This window comes from Pelophylax lessonae (genome assembly GCF_965119305.1).
Source record: "Pelophylax lessonae genome assembly, chromosome: 2".
Classification (NCBI taxonomy): domain Eukaryota; kingdom Metazoa; phylum Chordata; class Amphibia; order Anura; family Ranidae; genus Pelophylax; species Pelophylax lessonae.
This window is the reverse complement of record NC_138769.1, coordinates 634,443,963-634,460,111: the sequence shown is the minus strand read 5'-3', so window position 1 is coordinate 634,460,111 and position 16,149 is coordinate 634,443,963. Positions and strand designations below refer to the sequence as shown.

General features: G+C 41.7%; 1 protein-coding gene across 1 annotated transcript in view; it reads left to right on the top strand.

The window, feature by feature from the left end:
* KATNAL1 (katanin catalytic subunit A1 like 1) overlaps positions 1 to 16,149 on the top strand; it is a 153,253-nt gene that overhangs the window by 82,279 nt on the left and 54,825 nt on the right. The window contains exon 4 of the mRNA XM_082247671.1: positions 15,954 to 16,081. Coding sequence (XP_082103797.1) covers positions 15,954 to 16,081 — 128 coding nt within the window. The remainder of the gene's footprint in view (positions 1 to 15,953; positions 16,082 to 16,149) is intronic.

Below are 16,149 nucleotides of genomic sequence, written 5' to 3'. Positions count from 1 at the left end.
ATGAGAGTTCTAATTGCCTGAAATGAAAAAACAACACAACAAAGACAGAATTTATATATTTAAAAAAATACAGATATAAAAGCATATTTCGCTAAGGTACAAAAATGTTCCTGGTGAAACCAGGAAATATATATTGGTAACATATTTGTTTATCAAGAATTATTCTATAACCATGTTTATTTTTTGACATTAACCACTAGTAAGGGCTTCAATAGTAACAGCCCTAATGAAAGAACAGGGGCTGAACTGCCCCCTACTAGAAACACTTCCATACTTCAAACCCCAAGAGAGAGTTGCATATTTTGACTTATTGTAAATCCTCAAGATTATAATATTGATGAAACAGGGATATATAGCACAAAAAACTGTTTGTTATAAATAAGACAGGAAGAGGGATATATGTGTCATAAGACCTATTTGATGTGAGGAGGTATCAGAATAATTGAATATATATATATATATACGGGGGGAGGATGACCACGCCAAAACCAAGCCGACACCCTGACCCATATATCCCACAAAGGGCCATTATTGTAACCCGAGTATACTACTCGAGGTCAATTAGGTCTGTTGGCATTAGGTAAGCAAGGAAACCTTCACAGAAAGGATTTGTATGACTGTGTTTCATTTAACCCAGGTCTATAAGTGGCATTGAGACGCTCTATCCAGAGAGTTTCTCTCTGGAGAATTTTTTTGTCCCAGTTGCCACCCCGAGGATCTTGAGGAATAACCTCAAGCACATAAAATCTTGCCTTTTTGGGATTGAACCTGTGGTATAGGTCAAGGTGTCTGCTCACGGGCGTGATCATCCTTCCCCCTGCTGATACGTACACATGGTCATTTATCCTTTGGCGTAGCTCTCTTATAGTTTTACCTATATAGAACATGCCGCAGGTACAATGCATCATGTATACCACTCCACGTGTGCTACAGTCGGCTCGAAATTTTGGAGCAAATGTCTCCCCATTAGGTAAAGTGTATTCAGTATTCTCCTCTATCCAAGGACATAAAGCGCATTTGCGACACTTATAAGTACCTCTACCTGTTGTTACTTTATTTCTAATGGGTTGATAGTGGCTTGTAGTTAGTTGATCTCTTAAAGATCTTGTTCTCCTGAAAACGATTTGGGGATGTTTGCCCACGTATTTGTTTATAACAGGATCATCACGAAGAAGATGCCAGTTCCGTTCAAGGATATCTCTCAATACTTTTTCATGAGCGGAGTATTTGGTTATTAGTTTAACTGTCGATTGCGCATTTGGAGGTTTGGCTCTAAAGATAAGGCTGTTTCTATTTTGAGAAAACGCTTTGTTGAAAGCTGTTCTCAACAAACGCTTACTGTATCCACGAGCCATTAGGCGTTCTCGTAACAGGTTAGCCTGTATTTTGAAATCCTTATCAGATGTGCAATTACATCGTAGGCGTATGTATTGGGCGTATGGAATACTACGTATAAGCGCCCCTGGGTGGGCGCTAGACGCATGTAATATTACATTCCCTGACGTCTCCTTTCTGTATAGGTTGGTCGTCAGGTGTCCATCCTCATGTTTGAGTACCGTTAAGTCAAGGAAATTAACACTCGAGTCACTGATAGTAGATGTTAACTTCAAGTTGAAGTCGTTTATATTTAGTTGGGCAATAAACTCATCTAGCATTGATTTTGAACCTGTCCAGACAGCAAAAATGTCGTCTATATAACGAAACCAGATTGCCACAGAGGAAAAAAAATGTGATAAATTTTCATCTGATGTGATTTGTCGCTCCCACCCCCCCAGGTACAGGTTGGCGTAGGCCGGGGCACAACAAGTGCCCATGGCCACGCCCTGCACCTGGAGGTAGTGGGACCCGTTGAAAGTAAACCAGTTATGTTTCAAAATAAACAATAGAAGTTCCAAAATGAAATCACAAAATGGCCAAGTGTGATGATCTTGCTCATATAAGAATGTGCGTATCATCCCGACGCCCTGCTCGTGAGGGATACTGGAGTATAATGCCTCCACATCCAAAGTCACGAGCAGGGCGTCGGGAGGAACCACCATATCTTCAATCATTTTTAAGAACTCGAGTGTGTCCTTGACGTATGACGGTAGCCGCACTACATGTGGTAGTAAATAGTAATCGATCAAACGACTTGCATTCTCAGTTAAACTTCCAATGCCCGATACAATAGGCCTCCCGGGTGGAGAAGTTAAATTTTTATGGGTTTTTGGGAGTGAATAGAATGTCGCCTGTCTCGGAAATTTGTTGTTAAGAAAATTATAACAGTCTTTGTCTATAAGAGCCAGTTGATATGCACGTCCAATTATATCCAAATACTCTGCTTTAAATTCTGTAGTAACCGATGGGGATATCTTTTTGTACCATGTACGATTTGAGAGGATATTAAGGCACATTTTTTCGTATCCCTCTCGAGTCATCAATACTAGGTTACCACCCTTATCTGAGGGTTTGATGACCAAGTCTGTATGGTTTTTTAGTTTGTTAAGCATCTGTAGTTGTTGTTTAGAAAGATTATTTTGTGTTGATTTTAGCTCACAATTTTTAATCTCACCTACCACTGTGGTCAAAAAAGCCAAAAGGTTGGGATTTGTAGTCAAGTCAGGGAAATTATTGGATTTTGGTTTGAAGGGAACCTGTCTTGGATTTACTGTCTTTGTTTGTATAGGTTGGTCGGGGGACTGGGAATCCGGAAGACTGCCTTCCTCCAATAGTAAAATTAGATCCCGTAGAACACGGAATTCTTGCATTGTATAATGTTTTATTTTTTCTGAAATTTCTTTATCTTGTGTGTTGCGTTGTCTTTCTGGGTCGTAAATATGTTTATACGTCAAGTTCCTTGTGAACATATAGACGTCCTTTATGGTCTCATATCTATCCATAGGAGTAGATGGACAGAAAGTGAGGCCAAGTTCAAGGACCTCTTGTTCTTGGGGGGAGAAGTGATAAGGAGTTAAGTTAATAATTGATAATTTTAGGTGGGAAGGCTTAGTGATGTGCTCAGGGGAAAATTTGAGGCCTGGGCCTGTGAAGCTGCAAAGTGTCCATCAATAGTGGTTTGTCTAAGAGAAGTAGTGCTGGGTATATTTAAAGGTAATGTGTTAGAAAAAACCGGTGCCGCAGCACCTAGTGAATGTGTTTGAGAATTGGATGTGAAGTCCTGTGTGGATGGATTACTTGGGTTAGTGTTAGTGGATAAGGGTTGCAACATTTGTATCGCTTGGAGAGCCAGGGGTCCCAAATAAGGGTCCTGTGCTTCCAAACCATCTTGTGTGAGTGCCTCGACAGATCGAACAGTCTGTCCAATTTGTGTCCCCCCAGTTCCTAATGGTTGAAATTTGGAAGTTTCATCGGGTCGCTTTTTGGAGCGTGGTGTGTAATTGGCTCCTTCCTGTTGTCCTCGTTTACGTGTCGCCATGTCTGTTTTTGGTCTAGTATCTTGATTAGATCTAATCGATGTTTTGGATCTATTAGATTGTGCGGAGATCGAAGACGAGTCTGATTCCCAGTCAGTTTCCCTTGGACCTGTATTCAACATCTGTTCACGGGGGCCTCGCGAGTAGCGGGGTCGCCTTGAACTATTGGGTCCCGGCCACCGGTAGGCATAGCCTTCCGTGAAGGCCATCTTATCTTTTAAAAATTTAGTTTGTTTTTTACCAATGATATCCCTATTAAGCTTGATTCCATACTCCTTCACCTCCTTCCATCTTGCCTCGTAATGTATATGTTTTTTTAGATTCTCGTTCTTAGTATATAAAGATGATAACTCAGTGTCCAAAGTAGCTAGGTCCAATTTATATTGGGACACCAACAGCTGGCACAAGTCGGTACTACATTTGGTTAGAATACGTTCCCACAGAGTTCTAAACTCGCTCGAAGCATTATCGAAGGAGGGGAATAGATGAATCCTCAGACCCATAGGGCATACATTTGCCTGTATATACTTCAAGAAAAATTCTATATGCCAATATAGATTTGACTTTTTTTTAATAAGTCTCTTTACTGTATTAATGTATTGGTTTAGGCTTATATCGTCCTTGGCCGGGATGTTACAGGTAGATTCAATTTCAGTCATAAGACCCGTCCATGCATTTCCAACGAAATCCATGGTTGTCCTATGAGTTCTATCAGTTATTGTTAGAGTGATTTATGGTCTCTTCTATATAGATTTCTATTTTTTGGAGAAATGTATATAAATTATGGCTTGACTAAATAGACAACTACAAAATTATCTTCAAACGCCAGATGCAGGCCAAAAATTGGCGCTAAAAAATTATAGGCAACTCTCTACAGGGTTTTTTTAGCATAAAAGATGTTTCACGATCCTTCCATATGATACTGTTCAAATATAATATGTATAAAAGGTAATAAGTGATACTTAAACCTATATACTGTTGCTGCTTGCCACTTCCCAGGATGGCTGGTGCTTCCACCTTTATATCAGAATTATTTTATAAGTCATGTGTCCACAGATAGCAGCCATCTTGGCCATGACGTATCCAATTTAGGGTGTGCCCCTATCCTCAATTGATCAATTTCACTTGGAAGGATTGGGAAACAGAGATTTCGGGCACAAGAGTTTTGTTAAAAAGATTTCTTTTATTCAATACAAAACTAAATATTTTAAAATCATAGAAAAATACAGGCAAATGATTGTGTATTAAGGACACAGTGAGACCACATGACAATGGTCTATGTTATACAATGTCTCAGTGCATAGAACTTATAAAGGTCGGTTTATATACAGTTCAAAGTACAGGATCATTAGTAGTCATATAATCCTTGGAAACGTATTGCTTGTTATCAGAAGAACCGCCGACGGACACCCAAATAGTATGGTGCCGGTCAGCAGGGTCGACTGAAAATATAAGTTAACATTCACCATGTAATATATGACCTTTGCTCGACATGTTTCGCTTTCTTAGACAAAAAAGCTTCATCTGGAGCATATCATTTCTTTGTCTGTGTGAGAAATAACAATATTTAGATGGATTACATATATATGTTACCTCATTTTCAGTATGTTATAATTACAATTACATATAATTTATCTTTCCTTTTAATTACATATAATCGTCTTACACATCTCAAATAAGTCCTTTTATTTTTGCAATATCAACACAATATAACATTGGGTCTTGAGTTGCATTCAGATACTAGGGGAGTTTAGGGGAAAAGAACGGAGGTTGCCAATAGTGAGTATATGTGGGGATCCATGCTGTAGTTATAGTATAAGCATGTATATCCTATTTATATACCTGGTAAATGGACAGAAAAATGTATACATACCTGTACATATAGTCATCAGGCACATATCTTAATCTCCATAGAGAATTCTTTAACGAGGAGGACTGTGCGTTTTGGGAAGCTCAGAGAGGCAATGTATAGTGACATAGTAGTGAGGGTAGTCACTCCATGTCTCATATCTGGGTGGGTGAGAGCAGAAAAACAATGTTTCTCAGAGTAGTAAGCGTTTTAGTTCTATGATATCACTTTAAGGGAAGGCCCATAGGAGTGCCACACCATAAGCTCGAATGTTCTAAAGTGGTAAAGTCAGTGTGTCTCATGCTTGTTATAAGAGTGTATGAGTACCCATAGAGCCCATAGAACATTTGCCCTAAATGGGGGGGGGGGGGGAAGGAGGGAGGGGGGGACAACAGAAAGGACACATAGTCATTCTGGACCGTAAGAGAAGACAGGTGCCATGCGTTTATAAACGATTATACACCAACATGCAGAGTTTGCCCATTCGTATATGGGCTACCCCTATAGTAAAATGTATATCATGTATATTAATTTGCTTTCACACACATATGTGGATATGTGTGTGTGATCAATTTCGTGTCCGGCCCACCCTCCTCCATAATGGTGGGGGGGGGTGACCAGGGTTATATGTAAATAAGCAATTGCTACATGAGGTCCAAGATGAGTACATGCAAAGCGTACTTAGACTAGACATAAGTAATAAGCATAGTAGTAAATAGAGTGCCTCCCAAAATGATAGATCACTATGCAGTATAAAAGTTCCAAACATACACGGACACCTTAGCAATGCTCACCAAACTTAGGCAGGACCAGAGCTTAGATGTAGGGAGCGTGTCTCCTCTGCTTGTATGTCGGCTATTAAGCACAGTAAGATTAAGGTGAATTCCCGGATATCATAAAAGTATAATGTTACAGTATTAATACTGGCCATATGAAGCTTACCCCTTGCCACGCTGTTCCCAGCTTCCGCACAGTCCTCACCGGATGGGGAACCTCCACCATACCAGGGCTTGTAAATGGCGCCCTTAAGTAGCATGGATCCCGGGTGGTTCGTCAGACGGACGTCACCGCCCCGGCCACTCCCACCGGACATCGCTCGAGAGCCAGCACGGGGACACCCCGGCGAGGCTCTCGGCTTAGTCACTGGTGTATGCAGACTATACAGAGGCAGGAAGTGCCTCCGCAGTCCGCTCAGGTGCCACAGGAAGTTCCGCCCGGAAGGGGCGGGACTGACCTGCGGCCTATCTGGCCGCACATATCTCACTGATGAGGCCGACCTCCATGCTTACCCACATTGCCCCCACAGGATCGGTCCGCAATTACATGAGAGTTCTAATTGCCTGAAATGAAAAAACAACACAACAAAGACAGAATTTATATATTTAAAAAAATACAGATATAAAAGCATATTTCGCTAAGGTACAAAAATGTTCCTGGTGAAACCAGGAAATATATATTGGTAACATATTTGTTTATCAAGAATTATTCTATAACCATGTTTATTTTTTGACATTAACCACTAGTAAGGGCTTCAATAGTAACAGCCCTAATGAAAGAACAGGGGCTGAACTGCCCCCTACTAGAAACACTTCCATACTTCAAACCCCAAGAGAGAGTTGCATATTTTGACTTATTGTAAATCCTCAAGATTATAATATTGATGAAACAGGGATATATAGCACAAAAAACTGTTTGTTATAAATAAGACAGGAAGAGGGATATATGTGTCATAAGACCTATTTGATGTGAGGAGTTACCAATATATATTTCCTGGTTTCACCAGGAACATTTTTGTACCTTAGCGAAATATGCTTTTATATCTGTATTTTTTTAAATATATAAATTCTGTCTTTGTTGTGTTGTTTTTTCATTTCAGGCAATTAGAACTCTCATGTAATTGCGGACCGATCCTGTGGGGGCAATGTGGGTAAGCATGGAGGTCGGCCTCATCAGTGAGATATGTGCGGCCAGATAGGCCGCAGGTCAGTCCCGCCCCTTCCGGGCGGAACTTCCTGTGGCACCTGAGCGGACTGCGGAGGCACTTCCTGCCTCTGTATAGTCTGCATACACCAGTGACTAAGCCGAGAGCCTCGCCGGGGTGTCCCCGTGCTGGCTCTCGAGCGATGTCCGGTGGGAGTGGCCGGGGCGGTGACGTCCGTCTGACGAACCACCCGGGATCCATGCTACTTAAGGGCGCCATTTACAAGCCCTGGTATGGTGGAGGTTCCCCATCCGGTGAGGACTGTGCGGAAGCTGGGAACAGCGTGGCAAGGGGTAAGCTTCATATGGCCAGTATTAATACTGTAACATTATACTTTTATGATATCCGGGAATTCACCTTAATCTTACTGTGCTTAATAGCCGACATACAAGCAGAGGAGACACGCTCCCTACATCTAAGCTCTGGTCCTGCCTAAGTTTGGTGAGCATTGCTAAGGTGTCCGTGTATGTTTGGAACTTTTATACTGCATAGTGATCTATCATTTTGGGAGGCACTCTATTTACTACTATGCTTATTACTTATGTCTAGTCTAAGTACGCTTTGCATGTACTCATCTTGGACCTCATGTAGCAATTGCTTATTTACATATAACCCTGGTCACCCCCCCCCACCATTATGGAGGAGGGTGGGCCGGACACGAAATTGATCACACACACATATCCACATATGTGTGTGAAAGCAAATTAATATACATGATATACATTTTACTATAGGGGTAGCCCATATACGAATGGGCAAACTCTGCATGTTGGTGTATAATCGTTTATAAACGCATGGCACCTGTCTTCTTTTACGGTCCAGAATGACTATGTGTCCTTTCTGTTGTCCCCCCCTCCCTCCTTCCCCCCCCCCCCCATTTAGGGCAAATGTTCTATGGGCTCTATGGGTACTCATACACTCTTATAACAAGCATGAGACACACTGACTTTACCACTTTAGAACATTCGAGCTTATGGTGTGGCACTCCTATGGGCTTTCCCTTAAAGTGATATCATAGAACTAAAACGCTTACTACTCTGAGAAACATTGTTTTTCTGCTCTCACCCACCCAGATATGAGACATGGAGTGACTACCCTCACTACTATGTCACTATACATTGCCTCTCTGAGCTTCCCAAAACGCACAGTCCTCCTCGTTAAAGAATTCTCTATGGAGATTAAGATATGTGCCTGATGACTATATGTACAGGTATGTATACATTTTTCTGTCCATTTACCAGGTATATAAATAGGATATACATGCTTATACTATAACTACAGCATGGATCCCCACATATACTCACTATTGGCAACCTCCGTTCTTTTCCCCTAAACTCCCCTAGTATCTGAATGCAACTCAAGACCCAATGTTATATTGTGTTGATATTGCAAAAATAAAAGGACTTATTTGAGATGTGTAAGACGATTATATGTAATTAAAAGGAAAGATAAATTATATGTAATTGTAATTATAACATACTGAAAATGAGGTAACATATATATGTAATCCATCTAAATATTGTTATTTCTCACACAGACAAAGAAATGATATGCTCCAGATGAAGCTTTTTTGTCTAAGAAAGCGAAACATGTCGAGCAAAGGTCATATATTACATGGTGAATGTTAACTTATATTTTCAGTCGACCCTGCTGACCGACACCATACTATTTGGGTGTCCGTCGGCGGTTCTTCTGATAACAAGCAATACGTTTCCAAGGATTATATGACTACTAATGATCCTGTACTTTGAACTGTATATAAACCGACCTTTATAAGTTCTATGCACTGAGACATTGTATAACATAGACCATTGTCATGTGGTCTCACTGTGTCCTTAATACACAATCATTTGCCTGTATTTTTCTATGATTTTAAAATATTTAGTTTTGTATTGAATAAAAGAAATCTTTTTAACAAAACTCTTGTGCCCGAAATCTCTGTTTCCCAATCCTTCCAAGTGAATCAGAATGGGGAAGAAAGGGCATTTAGGTGACTTTGAATGTGGCATTGTTGTTGGTGCCAGACGGGCTGGTCTGAATATTTAAAAAACTGCTGTTCTGCTGGGATTTTCACACACAACCATCTCTAGGGTTTAAAGCGAATGGTCACAAAAAGAGAAACTATCCAGTAAGTGGCAGTTGTGTGGAGGAAAACGCCTTGTTGATGTCAGTGGAGAATGAGCAGTCTGGTTCTAGATGATAGAAAGGCAACAGTAACCCAAAAACCCACTTGTTACAACCAAGGTATTCAGAATACCATCTCTGAACGCACAACACATCGAACCTTGAAGCAGATGAGCTACAGCAGCAGAAGGCCACACCTGGTGCCACTCCTGTTAGCTAAGAGCAGGAGACTGAGGTTACATTTTGCACAGGCTCACCAAGATTGGACAATAGAAGTTTGGAAAATCGTTGCCTGGTCTGAGGAGTCGCGATTTCAGTTGCGACATTCAGATGGTATGGTCAGAACTTGATGTAAACAGCATGGATCCATCCTGCCTTGTAACAATGGTTCAGGCTGGTGGCATAATGGTGTGGGGGATGTTTTCTTGGCACACTTTGGGTCCCTTATTGAGCATTGTTTAAATGCCATGTCCATCCCTTTATGACTACAGTGGGCCCATCTTCTGATGGCTCCTTCCAGCAGGATAATGCACCATGTCACAAAGCTCTGATCATCTCACCACTGGTTTCATGAACATGACCATGAGTTCACTGTACTCCAATGACCTCCACAGTCAGCAGATCTCAATCCAATAGAGCACCTTTAGGATGTGGTGGATTTACATCATGGATGTGCAGCTGGAAAATCTACAGTAATATCTCCTATAATGTCAGTATGGATCAAAATCTCTGAGGAATGTTTCCAACACATTGTTGAATCTATGTTATGAAGAATTAAGGCAGTTCTGAAGGCAAAAGGGGGTCCAATCCAGAACTAGTAAGATGTAATTAATATTAAAGTGTATGTAATGATTTCTGAATGTTTCTTTTAGGAATGGTCACTAGATGGCAGGCAGGAAATAGTTTTTCAAAAGTGTGCCACATAGAATACTGCAACTTTCTTAAATTCAGTAAGACAAGCAAAGAGAAGTCTATGAATTCAACTCCTTTATAATGCTTTTTTGACAGCTCTATAAAAGATAGTGTTTTCCTTATAAATGTAGAGATGAAACCAAACCTCTCTGATAATTACATGTCAACTATGAGATATTCAAAGAATCCAAAGTAACTGCAGCTTTTCAATATTTTAATAAGATTTATTATACTTTTCTTATATAGAGATTATATTAGTTTGTAGTTGGCTGTTCAGGTTCTTGCGGAAAGCTTGTGATTAGTGTAAACGTGTCGTGGCTTTACAAGGACTGGAAGCTCCAGGCCTTCAGACTATAATTTTTAAAATACACTATTGTACAGGTCCCCTCCCTAGGTTGCCCTCCCTAATATTTACAGTACATAAAGATGGAGACCTCAGATCTGAGGACTCTATAATAACAGCCAGCAGACTGCCGATGTATTTCCTGCAAGTGGAACTACACTGCATCTGAGCACCACAAACCAAAATTGTTGCTTAATTGATTTTTAATATTCATAGCAAACTCCCTCATTCATCCATGTCTCCATGTTCCCCCCCAGCATTTCTGGTTGTGGCTATCTTAAGAAAGGGCAGATCATTCATGTAGCATTTACTTACTGGAATTCCTCTGCCCTTAGCTCAGGCATGTGAGCAGGAGGATGTGCTTAGCTGAGAAGACCCCTTCCCCCTCCTCCCTTCCTAAAGACACCTGGAAGGTATGTCCTAATTTGCCTAGCAGGGATTAATTGAAGAAATGTAAAAAAAAAAGTTTAAAAACAAGTTAAAATGTTATAATTTCCTATCTATTTACTAATGCTAAGGATTTAAAATAGTCAGTATGGACTGAGAGCATGAAGTACTGTGTGAGGCAGCTGCTTAGACTTCAGGCTGGCCATCCATCCATTCATTAGCTGATGTTCAGACAGCCCACAGATGCATAGTAAACATGGGGCAAAATGGGTCGATAGACTGCAAAAAATGTAGTTCTTAAAGTATATGTAGGTGCAAACATAAAACTGTATTCAGTATCTGTCTCCAATGCGTGCAAATTCCTCCATGTTTTGTTGCATTAAAAATGCTGCAAGTACAGCAAATGCCTATTAATCTGTTAGAAAGCCAGTAAGTTTCTGTATTTTCTGCCTCTGCTGCCCCAAATTCCCCAAAAGTGCTGTCAGACCTTCAAAATTTTACATCTGTGCACTACAGACCACCTCCCACCTATTTTTGAAGTGATGTTATCCCAACACACTTTCTGCCCTAGGGTGACAACGCACTTCCATAGATACAATACAGTGAGTGAATGTTGTCACTTTAGTAGAGGAAGTATAGTACTGGCAGGATGACCAGGTGAAACTTAGGAGGTTGTAAACCTCCTAAAAAAAACAAAAAACAAAACTGTAAGACAAAGGCAAAATGAGCTAGTAAGCTTAAGAACTTTTTGGAGATTCAGGCGTTGACTTGTGGTGAAGATGTGAACAATCTCCATAGAGAACAATTGATTTTTTTTCTCCTCCAGTGTTTTGCAGCTCCAGCTTCAAGCTACAAAATGCTGAGGTGTGAATGGGGTCTTATACACCAGCAATTAATTGGAGTTGCCAGTACATAAGCGATTTATATCATTTAAATGGGCCATATAGTGGGATGGAGTAGATGTCTTGAAACCTGCACATAAAAATAACATGCTGGTTCCTTGTGTGTAATTAATTTTGTATCACCTTAACATTTAATTTGCTTGAAAACCTATAGTTGACCAAGTTCTAGTTGGCCAAGTTTGATTTGAAAATTAAGGTAAAAGCTAGGATTTCTCTTTAAAAATACATTCACTGATAGATTATTTAAAGTGGTTGTTACCCCAAGTGGCCCAAATTACTGTATCATAACATAAACTATTATATAGGCAGTACAGTGTTAGGGCTCTTTCACACGGGCGATCCGATCAGATCCGCCTGTCAGTTTTTTAGGCGGATCTGATCGGATCCTCCATGCAGCTCTATGGGGGCAGCGGGTGTCAGCGGAGACACCTCCGCTGACACCCGCTGCCATCCGTATCCGATCCTGTCCGTGAAATCTGGACGGATGGAAACCCTATTTTTCCATCCGTTCAGTAATCGGATCGGATGAGAGCGGACAGGCGGTCCGCTCTCATCCGATCCCCCATAGAGAGCAGCAGGGGCTGAGACACCTCCCTCTCCGCTCTGCAAGCGGAGACGGAGCTGTCATCCGCCGGCTCAGCGGGGATCGCGGATCGATCCCCGCTGAGCAACACGGATCCGCCTATGGAGGCGGACCGTGTGAAAGAGGCCTTAATCTTTTTTTTTGTTTGTTTTCATATGGGAAATACCTCTATTTTTGTCTTGAAGTTGCGGTGACAAGTCCCCTCTCCTTTCCTTCTATGCAGCCGAAGGAGCAGAGTTGGAGGGGCTCAGATTCCTTCTGAAGTATGCAAGATACGTCCGAAGAGGAATCTGCAGTCTTTGGCCCTGTGGCCGTGCAGCTCCAGTTGGCGCCGCACCGGTCACATGACATGTAAAAAACAAAACAAAAAACGAATACATAAAAAATAATTAAGTTTAATAGCATCAGACAAGTGAGTACACCCCTCACATTTTTGTAGATTTTTTATTATATCTTTTCATGTGACAACACTGAAGAAATTACACTTTTCTACAATGTAAAGTAGTGAGTGTACAGCTTGTATAACAGTGTAAATTTGCTGTCCCCTCAAAATAACTCCACACACAGCCATTAATGTCTAAACCACTGGCAACAAAAGGGAGTACACCCGTAAGTGGAAATGTCCAAATTGGTTTACATCCCCGGTGTCATGTGACTCGTTAGTGTTACAAGGTCTCAGGTGTGAATGGGGAGCAGGTGTGTTAAATTGGGTGTTATCGCTCTCACTCTCTCATACTGGTCACTAGAAGTTCAACATGGCACCTCATGGCAAATAACTCTCTGAGGATCTGAAAAAATGATTGTTGCTCTACATAAAGATGGCCTAGGCTATAGGAAGTTTGCCAAGACTCTGAAACTGAGCTGCATCACAGTGGCCAAGACCATATAGCAGTTTAACAGGACAGATTCCACTCAGAACAGGCCACGTCATGGTCGACCAAAGACATTGAGTGCACGTGCTCAGTGTCATATCCAGGGAAATAGACGTATGAGTGCCAGCATTGCTGGAGAGGTTGAAGGGGTGGGGGGTCAGCCTGTCAGTGCTCAGACCATATGCCACACACTGCATCAAATTGTTCTGCATGGCTGTCATCCCAGAAGGAAGCCTCTTCTAAAGATGATGCACAAGAAAGCCTGCAAACAGTTTGCTGAAGACAAGCAGACTAAGGAGATGGATTACTGGAACCATGTCCTGTGGTCTGATGAGACCAAGATAAACGTATTTGGTTCAGATGGTATCAAGCGTGTGTGGCGGCAACCAGTTGAGGAGTACAAAGACAAGTGTGTCTTGCCTACAGTCATGGTGGTGGGATTGTCATGGTCTGGGGTTGCATGAGTGCTCCCAGCACTGGGGAGCCACAGTTCATTGAGGGAACTCTGAATGCCAACATGTACTGTGACATACTGAAGCAAAGCATGATCCCCTCTCTTCAGAGACTGGGCCGCAGGGCAGTATTTCAACATGATAATGACCCCCCAAACACACCTCCAAGATGACCACTGCCTTGCTAAAGAAGCTGAGGGTAGAGGTGATTGACTGGCCAAGCATGTCTCCAGACCTAAACCATATTGAGCATTTGTGGGGCATCCTTAAACAGAGGGTGGAGGAGCGCAAGGTCTGTAACATCCACCAGCTCCGTGATGTCATCATGGAGGAGTGTAAAAGGACTCCAGTGGCAACCTGTGAAGCTCTGGGGAACTCCAGGGAGTGAAGGAGATCATTTTCTCACTCCTAAATACGAGCTGACAGGAAGGGAGACACGTACCCTGACCATGATCTGATAGCACAGCAGCTATGATAAATGTGGTCAGCTCTCAGGGGGAGAAGTTAAGACCAAGCAGGATCAATTCCCAAAACAGTTATACAGAAGGCATGCCGTGAATGATAACTGCCACAATTGTATGTGCTCTCTATCAAGCCATCACATGGCTGGTGTCCTAATTGATCACATGTGCAGGACCTTGGCGACTGCAGATCAAAAAGAGGCGAAGATGACCGCTTTCTTGGCTGTAAAGGTAGATAGGAGGGTTTAGTTCTGCTATAAGTAAAAAAAATCCTCAAATTATCAATGTAATGTTAGTAGTGGATCTTCGAATGGCTTCTGATTATAATGCAAGATCGTCTTCAAAGGACAATTGCGAGTTTGCAAAACAAAGTCATGTAGCATCACACAGTGAGATGTCCCCTGCTTCTGTTACTGTAGGAAACGTGCATGACAGCGTCCAAAAGGCAAAACTAGGTAGGAGAAGTCTAACTCAGGATGTCATGGTGACCATCTTGAAGCAGACTCCCTCCACCAATATTTACCTTGTAGATGCTCCTCAGTGTGTCCTGTGCTCCGTGTGCAGGCTGTGCGTGGTGTACAAGAGGAGTTGCAGGCTTTAACCACTTGCCAACCGCCCCATAGCCGATTTACTGTTACAGGGCGACCGTGCTGCGCAGGATCACGTGTGTGATAGATATATATACGTGATCCTGCACTTCCGGGTATTGGGTGCGAGTGCTCACCGCCATGATTTTACGCAGCGGGGGCTGATCAGCAGACCCAATTTTCGCTGGGACCCACTGATCGTTCTGTACACAGGCAGAACAGCCACCTGCCTATGTAAACAAGGAATATTGCCATTCTTTCAGTACAGAAGGCATTGATGCTGTGTTTCTGTAAAGCAGGAATACCGATCCATGCCTTCCAATAGTAAAAGCATCCCCCCCAGCTACACCAAAACATTAGCTAGGCACACAGTTAACACTTTGATCGCCCCTGATGTTAACCACTTCCCTGCCAGTGTCATTAGTACAGTGACAGTGCATATTTTTAACACTGGTCACTGTAAAAGTGTCACTGGTTCTCAAAAAAGTGTCAGGTGTATGATTTGTCCACTGCAATATGGCAGTCCCGCTATATGTCGCTGTTCGCCACCATTGCTAGTAAAAAAATTAAAAAATTAAAATGTGTTGAAAAATACATTTTGGCCTAAATTGATTTTTTTTTTTTGGATGTTTTAGAGCAGAAAGTAAAAAAAATGTATTTTGTGTTTTTTTTTTTTTAGAAATTGTCGGTTGTTCTTTGTTTATAGCGTAAAAAAATAAAAAATGCTGAGGTGATCAAATACCACAAAAAAAAAGCTCTTTTTGTGGGGGAAAAAGGACATACATTTAATTTGGGTACTGTGTTGCATGACCGCGCAATTGTCAGTTAAAGTAATGTAGTGCCGTATTGCAAAAAAAATGGCCTGGTCAGGAAGGGGGCTGAATCTTTTGGAGGTCAAGTAGTATAAGGTGCTTTTTTAGCGGCTGTCATCAGTCTCTTTTGTTGATACTTTTTGCTGGGTTAGCAAATATGAAGGTATTCTTTGTTTGGGTGAGAGTAGAGTAATGAGTGAACTATTGTGTAAAATGTATATTTTGTTTTTATTGAGTTGAATCATGCTCAACTTGTGTTTCTCTTCTTTGTGCAGGGTCGGAAAAACCAGCAAGACGTGGGTGGAGATGGTGAATTAAAGAAGTTTGATGGGGCTGGATATGACAAAGATCTGGTTGACGCTTTAGAGAGGGATATTATTTCCAGGAATCCCAATATTCACTGGTATGTGTATAGTCTGTGGCGCTGTCCAGCACATTTTCGTAAGCCTTGCAGATGAAATGTGATGAAAA